The sequence below is a fragment of the Xiphophorus maculatus genome, chromosome 5 (assembly GCF_002775205.1).
Source record: "Xiphophorus maculatus strain JP 163 A chromosome 5, X_maculatus-5.0-male, whole genome shotgun sequence".
NCBI lineage: Eukaryota > Metazoa > Chordata > Actinopteri > Cyprinodontiformes > Poeciliidae > Xiphophorus > Xiphophorus maculatus.
The window spans coordinates 21,168,025-21,182,889 of NC_036447.1; the positions used below are offsets into that span (position 1 = coordinate 21,168,025).

General features: G+C 41.0%; 1 protein-coding gene across 2 annotated transcripts; it reads right to left on the bottom strand.

Moving 5' to 3' along the window:
- Window positions 1-11,292: 11,292 nt before the first annotated feature.
- LOC102225228 (keratin, type I cytoskeletal 13-like) lies at window positions 11,293-14,275 on the bottom strand. 2 transcript variants are annotated; one of them, XM_005810339.2, is made up of 8 exons: window positions 13,768-14,275; window positions 13,384-13,466; window positions 13,134-13,290; window positions 12,889-13,050; window positions 12,635-12,760; window positions 11,784-12,023; window positions 11,660-11,673; window positions 11,293-11,561 (listed from the first exon to the last, which is right to left on the bottom strand). In XM_005810339.2, exons 1-6 carry the CDS (start codon window positions 14,179-14,181, stop codon window positions 11,799-11,801), a joined length of 1,167 nt encoding a protein of 388 aa, XP_005810396.1. In that variant the 5' UTR covers window positions 14,182-14,275; the 3' UTR covers window positions 11,293-11,561; window positions 11,660-11,673; window positions 11,784-11,798. The 2 variants fall into 2 exon arrangements, with proteins under 2 accessions (XP_005810396.1, XP_023189925.1); XM_023334157.1 differs by having other exon boundaries at window positions 11,793-12,023; window positions 13,768-14,181.
- Between the last annotated feature and the right edge of the window lie 590 nt (window positions 14,276-14,865).

The window sequence follows — 14,865 nt, forward strand, 5'->3', positions numbered from 1 at the left end:
ACCAATCAGAGTCAGGGGGAGGGTCTTGGCACAATCAATCACCCTTGTGTACCAGCTGCTCACATGCTCCCGGTTTTCTGTGCTAGGCTACAACTTCTCCCTTACCATGAATGCTCAGGCTAGTTAACATGGTCACCAATGGCGACGGATAGATGGTTTTCCTGAAACGGTAAGCTTTTTCTCAGCTGTTTGAATATTAAGCATCATGTACATGAAGCTGATTGACACCACTAAGACCCTACTCCTGACCTTGATCGGTTGCTTTTCACTGGGAGGAGGAGGAGATTCTTTTCACAGATTCTATCTCATTGTCAGGACGTCGTGGCAAACAAACCCCCTCACATAAACTGGAACATTTGTGTATTAAATTGAACAATAATTTCTCCTCATTGACAAAACATTCTTGCTCAAATTAATGCTTTTTCAGTTTTACTATTTGTAGGGATTTAGTGAGCTTAGAATAAAGTGAAATGATTTCTAAGCGGGTTCAAAATGACTGACACTTCAGCTAATGGCCTCCAGATGGCAGTGTTGTGATGTCGGAAACATTCAGCTGAGCTTGTTCTGGAAATAGATCCAGACTGCAACCCCACACTGCTCTATAATCAGTACAGATAATAATCATGCACACTAAAAGCGTAACATTGTGTGTTGGGGATTTCCTGTTGCACACCATCCAATTAAAATCCCTGATTGTGGTCACCTCACCTTACATTGGTTTCTTGGTCATTTAGCAGGACTTGCAGGGCCAAAACATTCTCGTGAGGTTTATCTTATAGACTTTATTGTAAAAGTGACACATTTTTCAAGTAAAAGTTCTAAAAAATAAAAACTCCCCAGAAACCGTGTTGACTATGCATGCTGTTCGTCCACAGCACAACAGGGAAGAAAATGTCGCCGGAAGCAACATCTGCCTCTTTGAGGGTTTGAATGTGGTTCTAATATGGCTCCAGTCCTGCAAATGTGGATTTCTATCTCTTGCGAGAGTCAGCCTCTGCTCTGTGTCTCCGCCAACTATCAGCTGGGGGCGCTGTTATTGCCGTGGTGGGAGAGAGTTTCTCTGTTAGGTGTTGAGGTAAAACATCTGTTTATTCTGTTCTCTTAATGCAAAACCTACGGAAACATACTTGGAGAACATGAAACTTGATTTATGTAACTGCTACAGTGAATGCCATTATAGTCAACATTTAGGCCACACTCAGAAAATGAGGAAAAATACAGTCATGCCACGTGTTTACAGTCAGTGGCATTTCTGTGAGGGAAAGTTTGCCTCACCGGGCCTCACAGAGGATTTGATTCTGTACTTATATGGAGTAGTTAGTACCACTCCAGGTTTTTTTGTGACTTGGGAGAGATTTAAGCAGATGCACTTTAAAAAACAAAAAACAAAAACACACAAGCAGTTTATGCTGTGCCCAGGTAAGCATCAGCTCAGGTAATTGGTGAAGTTTTAGTGTCACTCTGCTGCACTATAATTTGCCTTGTGCAAAGCTGCTGTCTCAGACTTGCAACAGCATTAGGTGTTTACTGCAGTTAAGTATAGTATTATGAAGGGCGTGGTTCTTTAAACCTGCTCTACCGGTTAACCTCCGCTGTTTCTCTCTCTCTTTCTGATGCCCTGTGATGCCAACAACAACGACTGGTAATAAAGAAAACTGACTGTGGAAGACAATGCGCTGAATGAAAGGTGCATTTTTATGGTTTGACTACACTGCTGGGAGGATCAGCAGGCTTGAAAATGTATGAAAGGCCATAACTGTTTTATGCTTGGCATCGGCTGAAAAGCCCTGATTGTGGGTTTGCTCCGGACTCTACCTCTCATTTGTTCCTCCTCTTTGCTGCAGCAGGGAGTTTCGCATCGAGGTCCGATGCCATACGGTGCCGGACGCCTTTTAGCAAAGAGGCTAGGCATTCCTCCCAGCATGTGAGTTAATCTAACACTTCTCCAGAATAGAACCCCCTCCCCAACTCCAATCCAAGTGAAAACTGCTTCTTCTTTTTCCAGCTGTTTAATCTCCTTCTTGACCCAGTGACATCAACATTCCTGGGGATGAGCATGCTGTCAGCCTCCTACTTAACTCTTGCAGACATGACTAGCTTAAGCAAACATTTCACTGATATGACAGGTTAATGTGACCCGATTGTATTCCACACTGATAAATGGGCTACCACGCCTGCTAAGGGAATATTTCAAAGAAAACTATTTTCTTCTGTCTTCCAGTACTTTAAAGTTAATAACATTCATGTAAGTGACTGACTAACATAGTGGGTATGAAATATTTGTTTTTTAATGTCAGATACAGAAATATATAAAAGTTCAAACATGAGATTCAGTTAAAACTCAACTCATGTTTGTGTTTCAGCGTTTTCTCTGGCTGTAGACTCACACCTGTGCAAGACTGTAATTTGCCTTAAGTTATGCATTATTATGGGGTCTATTTAATCATATTTAGGCTGTTGCCGTGTACAGAAACGTACTGTAGTCACAAAGTACAACTCTTTTTAATTAACTAAACCACTGTAGATGTCTATCATTTCCTCTGTTTCAATTTGGAAACTTTGCGAAGTAGCTCAGTTGTTGCCAGCGCTACTTTGATTTAGCATCAGTTACCTGCTGGTTTCTGTTAAACCAGTGTTAATTGTGTTGACTGTGAACAAAAGTATAATGGTTGGGGCTGTAGTTCCAACAACAGTGGGGATTTTTGCATGAATGTCTCTCTTAGTGAGCAGAGAGCCTTCATCTTTCCCTGACATTTCACAATATTAGGTTTAAAAGAATTAAAAGAGGGTAGAAATAGACCAGGAGAGATTTTGAGTCTCAATAATTTCAACTCATTGTCTCCATTTAAGATCGTCTTCATGAAATATGGGGGGAAAAGAATGTAGAGAATGAACTTGTTGGTGTAATTTTACAAACAGAATGAAGAGGCTTAGCAGCAACCACCTCCACCTTGTCACATAATGCAGCCCGGGACGATGAGTCACAACCCTCATATCAAAAACAAACCCTATCATCTACGTACATTAGCATTCCAGCTGTTTAGATTGGAAACGTAACTTAGCTATTGTCCTCAGATACTGTTGGTTCTGCTCTGAAGTTTGTCAAATCAAGTTTTTTAAGGGTTTGTTGAGCTACTCATTTCCTTCCTGTGTCTTTGCAGATATGATTTTTTATTATTCTTGGAGAACTGATTCATGGCAACGTGAAAGGGAAACCCATAAATACTAAATTTTTCAACAGTAAACAGACATTGCATGTAGGAATTGTGGCTGAACTTTGGTTATGTGTCAAATATTTGGCATCAAACAAATTCTCTTCCACTCTCATGACTCCATCTTGTGGCCCCAGGCTAGCCTCGAAAAGCAGGAAGCTTCTCGGGGAGAAGATAGATGTTCGAAACATACCAGTGCTTTCTGTTGCACTGCCTAACGGGGCCATGTCCAACCAGTTTGTTTACTATTCATCAGTCAATTGACATGACGGGTCATTAATCCAATCGAGTGAACCACAAATTGAATTAAATCACAAAACACGAAGCTGTGGTTTTTGGCTTGTAGGAAGTTAAAGTAAATATGGCCTCGAGTCAGGGTTCAGGAATAGTTAGCTACGCAAAGGCATGAGGTCATTTAAGTGCAATATTAAAGTAATTTTCATTTGGGACACTTAGGGAAGAAAACATTTTATTAGATTGTTGTTACTTTAAACCATAATACATTATTACAGTTTGCCTTACATTTGATTTTCTTCATTTACAACATGAAACAGAATATTAATAACTTGCATAATTTTAATACGTTTCTTGCCATCAAGGCTGGTGCTCACAGGGATAAATGTCAGATATATAGTTGGAAGTGAATGCATCAATGTATGTGCCACTTCCTGTGTGTTTTTAATGAATCTGTTATCGAACGGCGCTGTTTTCCTTTAGCGTACCTAAGCTGAACGCTACCGTGAGAAAAGTTTGTTGATTGATGCTCAAAAAAACCTGTGGTGGCATGAGGCATCCTGGTATGGTGAGAGATGTAATCACATCGTGACAGAACTGCATGTCAGCTGAGTTTTTAATTACTCAAAGTTTTCGTTTTGCTTGCCACATCTTTTATCATACCGCCGCACCGTGTCCTTAACTCACTTTAGATTTAGGTATTAACAATCTATCCATTTTGTCCCTGTCACAGGCTGGGTGACGTTAGCTAAATGTTTGCAGTTACTCTGTTTATTTATTTTTTTATTATGTCACACCTCAATTTAATCCAAAGAAAAGACAGTGGCATCTGACAGTTGAGAAAACCAGTAAAACAAACAAAAAAATGAAATAAAATAATTTGCATGCTACCAGTGATTATTTTCCAAAATACAATAATAAGGGGTTACTGCAGCCTGGGATCCTAATTACAAATGAACCAAAAATATTGCCTGTCTATTGAACTGCACTCTGAAACAAGCGTCATCTGGCTCCGTTTAAAGAGCCTTAAATCCTGTCTCTACTACTTGCGCAGCAACTTGTGAATGTTCAAGTAATGTCCCTGTGGCACTGAGTACGGCTTTAAAAGGGCAATAAAAGCATTAGTAATTGCTCCAAATGGTTTTGTAGATCATTTTAGTGGCTTTTCAGAGATAAACCTTTGCACTCCACCCATCTGTGTCTTCAAAATTTTCTATTTAAGGCAAAGATCTGAGTGATACAAGATCAAATGACAGTACAGGTAAATAAAAAAAAGTTGCAGCTCATAACTATTCAGTGTATTCATAACAACATTGTTGCCAAGTGTGAAACTGAGGTTTGGCTTCCCCTGGTGATACTGAATGTCCTAAAAGGCAGCAGAAACTATGTCGTTTGCATACCCGGCATATCTACCAGCAGATGTCAAAATAGTTACTCATTATAACAGTCAATTGCAATGTTTATGCCTCTCGAACTTTTTCTCATTTTATTGCAATGCAAGCACAATACTTTTAATGTGTTTTATTGGGACAGACCAACACAAAGCAGTGCATAGTGGTTAAGTGGGAGGAAAATGGAAGTTGTCAGAGGGTTGTTGGAGAAAATTCATGAACACAGCAGACAGGACAAGGAGGAAGATGTGGAATCGTCCAATCCATCATCTGAAAATGCTTGGATGAACGGTTTGCAGATGCAAATGTTATCCCCACCGTTGCTCAAGGAGGTGGTGGTATTATGATGTGATCAGGCATCACATACGGGCATAGAACACCATTGCACTTCATTGAAGGGAACCTTAATGCACAAAGATATCGGGACAAGATTCTCACCCCAATTGTTGTGCTGTTTGTGCGCCAGCATGACATCACCTTTCAACATGACAATGCATAACCTCATGTTGCCCGCATCGGCATGGAATTCCTTCAAACGGAGGACATTGACGTTCTGGACTGGCTTGCATATTCGCCACACATGTCCCCGGTAGAGCATCTTTGGGATGTTCTGGATAGGCGTGTCCAGGACCGTGTTCCAGTTCCGGGCAATGTGGGTCAGCTCCATGTGGCACTCCAGGAGGAATGGAATAACCTTCCACTGGCCACCATAGACAATCTGATCAACTCCATGCGTTGCGTTGCTCTGAGAGATGCTGCTGGCGGACACACAAGATATTGAAAAAACTAATTCCTCGACCTGATCCCTATCATGTTCAAAGGCCCGTCAATCCACTATAATGGCCATATCACGATGTTATCAATGCCGACATGAAGATCAGTCATTACTGAAAATATATTTTGAGTTTCTCTATATATTGCATAACTCAAATGTTCATAAAACTCTTATATTTGACATGGGCCATTTATATTTTTGTTCAGTGTATTATTTATGCATTCCTTAGTATTTGCAAGTTTACGTGAATATGCGATCAGAGTCAGATGGAGAGGAGATGTGGGAAAATCTTAGAACTGCACAAAATACAACAAACGAGTTTTTTTCTTAGCTGAGAGTAGCATCATGAGATTGGATATAAAAATGAATTTATTTCAAGGATTTGAATAATCTTTCTTTGCTCCTCCAGGCTTTAATGATCAACATTAAAGCCTGAGATGTGCAGAAACTGTTGGCAGAAGATATTATTGGTTAGTGTTACTTTCCATAAAGGCTAAAGAATACTTTATCATTTCACTTCTATCATGTCTGAATGTCTGTTTCTATGGTTACCTGTTAATCACTTTGAAGTGCCCTGTAAATGAATTATGTTGGACAAACAAACTTGCCAAGCCTCGCCCAGACTTAGTAATCATTACTTTATTACATATTTAGAAATAATATGTTGTGGTGTTGAGAAGAAATGGGAAGGAATGCAAGATGAGGAAAGTTTGACCCACCCACCTTGTACTGGTTTACTAAAGCTCTGCCTCATCATCGTGCCACACAGTAACCCGCCCTGACTTGTTAAATGACTGAGTCAATCTCTGGTCAATGAAAATAACCAAATCCTTAAGATGATAAGGATGTCAGCACCCCATGTCAGCACATGACAAGGAACGAGACATTTGAAATGTTCACCATTACCAACTAAAAGAATTGACTTTTTCAAACTTTTACCAGCTCAGATAGATCACTAAGGATGGAGAAGTTGGTGTACTCTGCATTACGCCACCACTCAGTGTCTGTGGATTAGACCACACCTGCCCTCCTGCAAACACCTGGCCCTCAAAGCTGCCTTTGTTCCTGACATGTTGGGTGTTTCCATTTCCTACTTTCCCTTGATGACACACAAAAACTTGCAACATAAATGTAATACAACAGCATTATTGTATTATCTGGTGAAAAAATGACAATTGCATTTTATTTCTTTTATTCTTTTGCTAAAACCTATTTGAGTATTTGATTCCCATTACTTTTTAAATACCTCCGAATTCACATCACAGCTTCCTTAAGCATGCTTTGACTAAATCAGATCATTTGAAGTTAGCTCATTTCACAAATTATGCTAAATTGATTGTAACAAAAAGATGAATATTTATTAACTTATTTGCACCTAAATATTCGCCTAAAGAAGGAAAAGCTTTGCATTACCAGTAGATAGAGAAGGTGGGGCCAAACATTATTCACATAAAAAGAAGTAAAGAGCAGAAGAAGAAAGGCATATAATGATGCCCAGTTAAAGAAATATAGTGTAGGAGATGGGTTTTTTTGTGACAATATTCTAAGTAGTAACCATGTTCTTTGTTCAGAACTTTTCCATTTTTCTGTCAGACCTTACAGACATTTGAGTCTACAGTGAAATTTGGATTTCTCTGAGTGGACCGTTGTGGTTCATGGTGACCCAAAAATAAGATGAAAATAAGATGAAAGCCACTCGCAACAGCAGGCATTACATTACAACCTTACTCTTCCAAAAAGTATGCATCATAGTCCTTCGAGTGTACATTAAACTTTGTCAGAATATCCCAAATATTAAATTAAATAACTCTGTCTCCAGGGCAGGAGCGTCAAAGAATCTGCCCGTCAGATTTTGGTCCCTGGCCGGCAGATGTGTTTGTGGCTTCCTGTTGAGGATTGTGGTGTGAAGTTCTTGAAATATTTTGAATGTAAATGATTCAACAGTGTAAAAAGATGTCATACTTGTCAGTAATGTGGCCCAGATGTTGAAGAGGTTTGGTTCTAGCACACATAACAATGGAAGTACAAATTATTTCTCGTTATATATATATTCTTAGTAGAAACAATCCCGTATCACTTCATGGTTAACCAGTGTTGTCTAGTAACTCATTGCATAGTGGAGCTCACATTTTTTGAGTGTTTTTAAATAAATATCTTGATGACATTAATGAATGATTCACTAAGGGGCTACAGGAGCAAAATGTGTATATTTCACCCTGAGGTGGGTTCTGAGTGACTGCTGGGTGACTCTGTGTGTAAGCAGTAGTCACACTGTGAACAGTTTTTACCGTCTTTTATGAACCAATGCTGGTAATGTGGGCTATTATCTGACCTTACTTTAAACGTGACTCTGCCTTTGACTTTCTTTTATATAAAAAACATTGTAACTGTAAACTCCAGCCCCAAAATTTAATAGAAACAAATTAAACTGAGTTTATTTTGCACTCAAAGTGTCAGGAGGACCTGTTACCACGCTAAGTTTTGCCTTTCCGTTTATGTGATTAAAGATTTTGTCATTTAATATGATTAAATGGAGTCTGGGTTTAATTTAGAATGAATGTTACGGCGTTTTACCCTCTTTTGACCACAAGTATGTTAAGGTAGCCCCTATTTATTTTATTTATGTATTTTTGCAGTTAAGAAATCATTTAAGACATGCAGGAAATTAGTGCTTCTGACTCGTTTCAAAGCCAACTTCAACTTTCAATACTTCTGTTCAGCTAAGGGTATTTCTATTGTATTCTGTCTTTAAGCGATGCATTGTTATTGTTTGTTTTGAGAAATAAATGAACTCATGTCATATTCTATCTTCTGCCAACTTGATGGTAAACAGAGGGTTAAAAGTGATGTCAGATTCAGAAATAGACTAAAAGGAAGGATTTCCAGATGTGTTTTGCTTTCTGATAATGAAAGCCTGATAATTTATCAATAAGAGAATTAAGAGTTTGGGAATTAAGCCTTTATAAAACACAGTTTTTGTGAGTAAAATCACAAGGTGGACATAAAATGGATGTTTGGCAATTTGATTGTGGTTCCACCAACCTTCACTCACTTGGCAATCCTCGCACCTTAAATTCCAGGAGAAGATTACAGCCCACCTAAAGACTTCAACCTCATCGCCCAACAGGTCAAATCACCGATTTACTGTTTGCTGGCCCATGCAAAAAGCCCCACGCGCCAGACCCCAACACTAGACAACCCCTTCACCAGTGACCCACCCGTCGTGCCGCCAAGCGGAGCCACAAGATGGCGCCCAACATAGTGTGTTACTTTATGTTGGGCTGGGTGATGTACTGTTACAGTGTAAGAAGGCCACAGTCACAGAGTTACAGGTCAAGAGGTCACTGCTTCACCTTGACTATTTGAGTGCTGGTAATACAACTGAGTGGGTTTAGCGTTAAACTGATGTAAAAAGGAAACACTGACGGCATATTTCAGCAAGAGGCTTGGCCTGATAAACAGCAGTTCAGGAAAAATGGACTCATCTTTTATGACCTTTACTCTGGATTTACGTACAAAATTAGAAAGATAAGTTTAAGTACTTTGCATTTAGTGTGAAAGAGGCGCTGATGTGCTCCAAACATGACTACATGAAGCTCCTCTGAGAGAGTTAAAAATTGCAGTGAGATCTTCTGTTGTTGTCTATTATTACTCCATCAGTTGAGAATTTTGATCCCCTCAAAGGATTTCTCTGAAATTTCAGGCCAGGCTTGCACAAGGGAAACATAGTCCATCAGCTTCAGACAAGGCTGTCCACCCAGAATGGCTCTCTGGTGTTTTGGCATCAATCTAAGTTAATAAAAGTGGTCCGAATCCTGCAAAGATAACACCTGTTTCCACAATGACTTTCTTGTTTAGTTAGTCACTGTTTGCATTGTGTCATCCTGCGGGTTTCTGACCTCAGCTGTGTGTGTGTGTGTTCTTGTTTCTAGGTGACAGGAGTTACAAAAACTCTATGTTACGGTGCTGAGAAGCTGCTGGGGCCAAGATTAGTCAACCATTTGGGTGTGTCTTTCTTAAAAAAAAATTTTAAAACCCTCAGGGCAAACTATGTGGTCATTTTTTATTTTATTTTAGCCATTTACAGTGTCTTGCAAAAGTTCTCAACTCCTTAAAGATTTCCACAGGTTAACACATTACAAGTAGAAATGTAATCTAATTTTAAGGGATTTTACAGACTGGTATATAAAGTTTTTGACCCCTACAAATGTATCAGATCATCTGAGGAAAACATTCAGAACAAAGTTATAAAGCAGTTGAGAAAAAAATAAACCTAACCCACAAAAAAAACAAACTAACTACCCCTAAGCCTGTTACCCCTTGTCGACCAAGACTACCATTGAGTTTTTGACAACTGGTTATCAATCTGCATCAATGTGGAAAAATTTTGACTTACTCTGCTTTGTAGGATGGTAAGGTGGACGTGTTAGAGCCTTTATTCTGTCTAGCAGAGTTGATGGGTCCATTAAGTCCTCTGGACCCTGAAGCAGCAAAGCTGGACCAGACCATCACACCACTACCATGTTTGACTGCGACCTTGATGTTTATTTTTCTGAAATGCTGCATTAGTTTTACTCAACAGGTTATGAGACACACATTCTAAAAATCTCCACCTTCATCAATCCACAAAATATTGTTCCAAAAGTATGAAAGAGGATCCGCAAGATGTTTTTTTATTCTTTGGCAAATATGACACAAGGTTTTGTTCTGCTTTTGTTTAGTAGTGCTTTTGCCTTGGAGCTCTTCCATGAAGGACTGTCTTTTTCTTTTTATTAACACATGAACTCTGACCTCAACTAAAGCATGTGAGGCCGGCAGTGCTTCAGATCTGGTTCTGGGTTTTCTTGTGACCCTCCGGATGAGTCATGGATGCATTCTTGGACTGGGATTCATCACTTTTCCATGTTTTGGCCCTTTGTGGATAATGGCTCTAACTGTGGTTTGCTGATGTCCCAAATCTTAAGAAATGGCCTAATAGACCTTTAATTATAGAGATAGACATCAATGACTTTGTTTCTTTTCTGCTCTTCGGATTGATGCATGATAAACTGCTTCTTGAGATCTTTTACAATACTTCATGTTGTCAGAAAGGTTTTAATTAAGGGATAAATAAATTCTACAGTTTGTGATTGCATGTTGCTGGTAAGGTTTTCCCCAGCTTTTCAATAAGTGCAATTAATGACATTTAAATGATAATTTATCTTGGTAATATTACTTCCACACATGGGTTAAGCTGTTGTGGATAGCTTTTTCTAACTTAAAAAATGAAACAGGGGCTTTACAAGACATTATGACCAACTTTGTGTCCGTCTATCACATCAAAATCCAAGACAACACTTTGAAATATCTTGTTCTAATTTGATTAAATGTGATATAGTATGGAGAGAGTGAATATATGTAAGGCCATGTAACTTTTATACTAAAATTTGAAGCAGCTGAATGGCCTTTCCTCCAGATCCTAATACTTTCCAGACTCCGACTCTTGACTATTGTTCACCCTTTTCCTGACAGCAGCCTGATTACGTAAGACAGATTTCCTAAAAAGAAAAAAGAAAAGAAAAAGAAAAAGCTCCACATCCCACCTCCCAAAAAGTGCAGCTGTTGCCATGGTGACTGCATAAACACAGAACTATGTCATGGAAAAGCAATGTCAAAGTGAAGTCAAAGAAAATAGACTAACTCTTATCTCAACCAGCAGATTTTATTTGGCAAACGAGTCTTACATGAGAACACACACAAACACACACACAGTACTGTACATTGAGTCTTCTTCTTCACCAAGGTTTTCTTTTTGGGAATCTTTCGTACAGTTTTTCATCTCATTGTAACAGCTTTTACTAAACGGATAGTGTGTGTGGGCGTGTGTGTGTGTGTGTGAGAGTCTGAGAACAGCTTGTCCTGCCAGTCGGGCCATCTAACGCACAGTTGTAGTTGTGGACACTGAGCCTCCTGCGCCAAAGAGAATAATTATTACAGGAAATTTATTGAATTTATTGAATTTATTCAAGGCTATCGTAAAAGTGTTTGTGCAGGTCTGTGTCTCTTACCTGTGCCAATTGGTCTGAAATGATGACAAGAAGAGAGAGAAGTTTAAGAAAACATCCATTGAGGACACATTACATGTTTCTTTATTTGGTGTAAAAGGATTTTTTTTTTTTAAAGTCAACGCACCTTGTTCACCTTGGTTTACTTGGACTCTTCCGAATCCAGCAGCTTCCTGTAGGTGGCGATCTCCTGCTCCAGCCTGGTCTTGATGTCCAGCAGCATCTTGTATTCCTGGCCCTGCTGTTCGATGCTAGCACGCACGTTGGAGAGCTCTGCCTCCAGCATGTTGATGGTGTTCTGGTAGCCGCAGAGCATGGAGCTGTAGCGGGCCTCTGTTTCTGCTAACGTATGTTCCAGAGCCCCTTTCTGTCACAGGACAGAAGAAGAAAAAAAAAAAAACAGAAAGGTATTCGTTATTGTTTCTTCTTGCGATAAAGTCTCGGGGTATTAAAGTCTTTTCATTGGGTTTTCCGGCTGTTTTGAGTTATCTTCTGCTGCAGCCACACCCTGGATGCGGCAGGTTCATACACAAAGGCATGGCTGTTTGCTTTGCAGCTCCTCTGTCTTTATGAGAGGATAAAGAGCAGCTGGGTTTAAATGGGATTCTGCATGTATTTATGTGTTTGCAGCAGGGAGGTTTGTTTCAGGGAGTGGCGAGTGACTAACACCATCTGGGCACAGATAACCCACAGGATTACAATTTTTTCTGCATTCCTTCAGCTTTCCTCAAACTTTCTTTTTTTTTAACAACTTTCAAAATTTGAACAGATGTCTGTGAAATGTCTTCCTGCAAAGGAACTCCTCCCTTCCCCACTGCTAACTTCATTCCTCCAGGAAAGCCTCCGCTCTAGCTTATCCTCCCTTCATTACTTTCTGTCTCTTCCCTCATTTTGCCCTGACCAGGCTTGGATCTGGGAAGTTTTGCTTAGATAAGGCAGTGAGTGGTTTGAGGGTTTCAGGGGCTGGTTTTTGCTCACCATGCTGAGTTGGGACTGTAGCTCGATCTCCAGACCCTGGAGTGTGCGCCGCAAGTCACTGATCTCTGTCTTGGACGTCTGGATGGTTTCTGTGCTTATGGCCACCTCCTTGTTCAGGGCTGTCGACTGGATAGAAAAAAAACACACTCACATTCGTAAGTCTCTATGATTGTGAAGTTTAAATACAGACTGCAGAGGGAACGAGCCTCCAAACATTTACATTAACTTGTTTGTTTGTGGGAACTTCTCCTCACCTTCTCATTAAACCAGGCCTCCTGGTCCCGACGATGTTTATCTGTGATGGCTTCATACTGGGCGCGGATCTCCTCCATGACTTTGTTCAGGTCTTGCTGAGGTGCGGCGTCCACCTCTACGTTGACTGTGCCGGTGAGCTGAGAGCGCATTGCTGCGAGTTCCTGAAAGAGTTAGGGACGGCACGGATTAGATCTGTTCTGCTTCCCTGTGTAGGGCTGTAGAAGAGATGTTCGGTGTTAGCCACCTCTGCGTGGTTCTTCTTCAGGTAGGCGAGCTCATCCTGCAGGCCTTCGATCTGCATCTCCAGGTCGGCCTTGGTCAGGGTGGTCTGGTCCAGCAGGCGGCGGAGGTTGGCGATGTCAGCCTCGACGGACTGGCGCATCATCAACTCGTGTTCGAATCTAATCAGGTCATAGAAATCCAGATCATCAACATGGAGCAATTGGTACCAGTAAAGAGTGCTTGTTGGACCTCATTTGAAAGCTTTGTCTTACTTGGTTTTGAAGTCATCTGCTGCCAGTTTGGAGTTATCAATCTGAAGCAGGATGTTGGCATTTCCAATGGTGGCAGCGTTGATCTGGAGAGAAAGCAACAAATGAATACTTAGGATTCTTTGAACTGTTCATTAAAAGTCACATGACTTGGACTGGTTTTGATTTTGATCTACAAGTGAAACTGCAGAGTTAAAAAGATATTTCATGTACTCTGACTTCTTATGTACTGAGTGAACTTTTGTAGACCCAGAAAATGTAAAACATGTCTTTAAGACTCCTAAACCTTCTGCAGGACATCAGGTTCTGCATCCTATCAAAGCTCCACCTCATAATCATTAACAACCATGCAAATATTTGACTTGCAAAGGCCGCAACACTCCATACCTTGTCTTTCAGATCGTTGATGATGGCCCAGTAGTGGCTGTAGTCCTTCACTGCTGCTGGGCCCTTCTTCTCGTAGTACTCTCTGATCTGCTTCTCCAGCTTGGCATTGGCCGCCTCCAGGGAGCGCACCTTCTCCAGGTAGTTGGCCAGACGATCGTTCAGGTTCTGCATGGTGGCCTTCTCGTTCAGGTGGACGGTGCTCTGGTCCAGGCCTTTGGACAGATCAAAACCCCCTCCCATGCCGCCGAACCCAGAGGAGACCATCCGGGCGCTGGACGAGGAGATGCGGGGCCCACTCCTGAAGCTGAGGCCGGACACGCTGTGGGCCTTGTGGGGGGCAGCGCTGGAAGTGTAGCTGCGGGTCTGTTTGGTGACGACCGAGGGGCCGCTGCCGAAGCTCTGCTGGTAAAACATGATGGCTGGATATCTGCTGGTCAGGAGACGACGCGAGGAGAGAGGACCGTTAGGCAGCTGTGAACTGAGTGGCTCTGTGGAGTTTGATAGCGGGAGGCAGGCTGTTGATATAGTGCAGGCTGGAGGCGGGACTGGACTGGAGCAAAGAGGTGGGGAGGGAGGAAAGAGGGAGGTTTCCTCACTACTTTATCCCTGGGCTTGGCAGAATCACCATTTGTTTTCTTTTAAAGGCCAGGGTTTGGTTTCTTTCCACTCCTGTGAGGAAACCGTTGTGGAATGTGTGAGAGGGTTCTGCTGGTTTGGATCTCATCTAGGATTTCTGCATGTGCTGCTGTCTCTATGCATGTATGAGGCATTCCTAAATACCTGCAGGCTTCGACTTGAACATGCCAGTCATTTGGCATCTCTGTGCAAATAGACGAGGTATAGATTTACTGTCTTAGTGGCCCGCCGTTAGTCAACATTAACGCTAAGCAGAATGCGAAATGTCTCTTGGGTTTTATGAAGCCATCATAATGATGATGAACTCCAGAGACAGCTCAGGAAATCTAAAGTTAAACAGCGAGTCTCACTGCAGTTTTTCAAGACATAAAGTTTTGATCAATCTCTTGTGTGCATCTATAATTTATGAAAGTGATACAAACATGCCAGCAATATACTGTAAAGTTTCTGTCACCCAGAGAC

Bases quoted from the DNA above. Each gene is read 5' to 3' on its own strand.
- LOC102225228 (XM_005810339.2), bottom strand. From the start codon at position 14,181: ATGTTTTACCAGCAGAGCTTCGGCAGCGGCCCCTCGGTCGTCACCAAA. The intron at 13,291-13,383 runs GTAAGACAAAGC...TGACCTGATTAG, and splicing joins GCAGATGACTTCAAAACCAA to ATTCGAACACGAGTTGATGA. The intron at 12,024-12,634 runs GTGAGCAAAAAC...GTCCTGTGACAG, and splicing joins TACAGTCCCAACTCAGCATG to AAAGGGGCTCTGGAACATAC.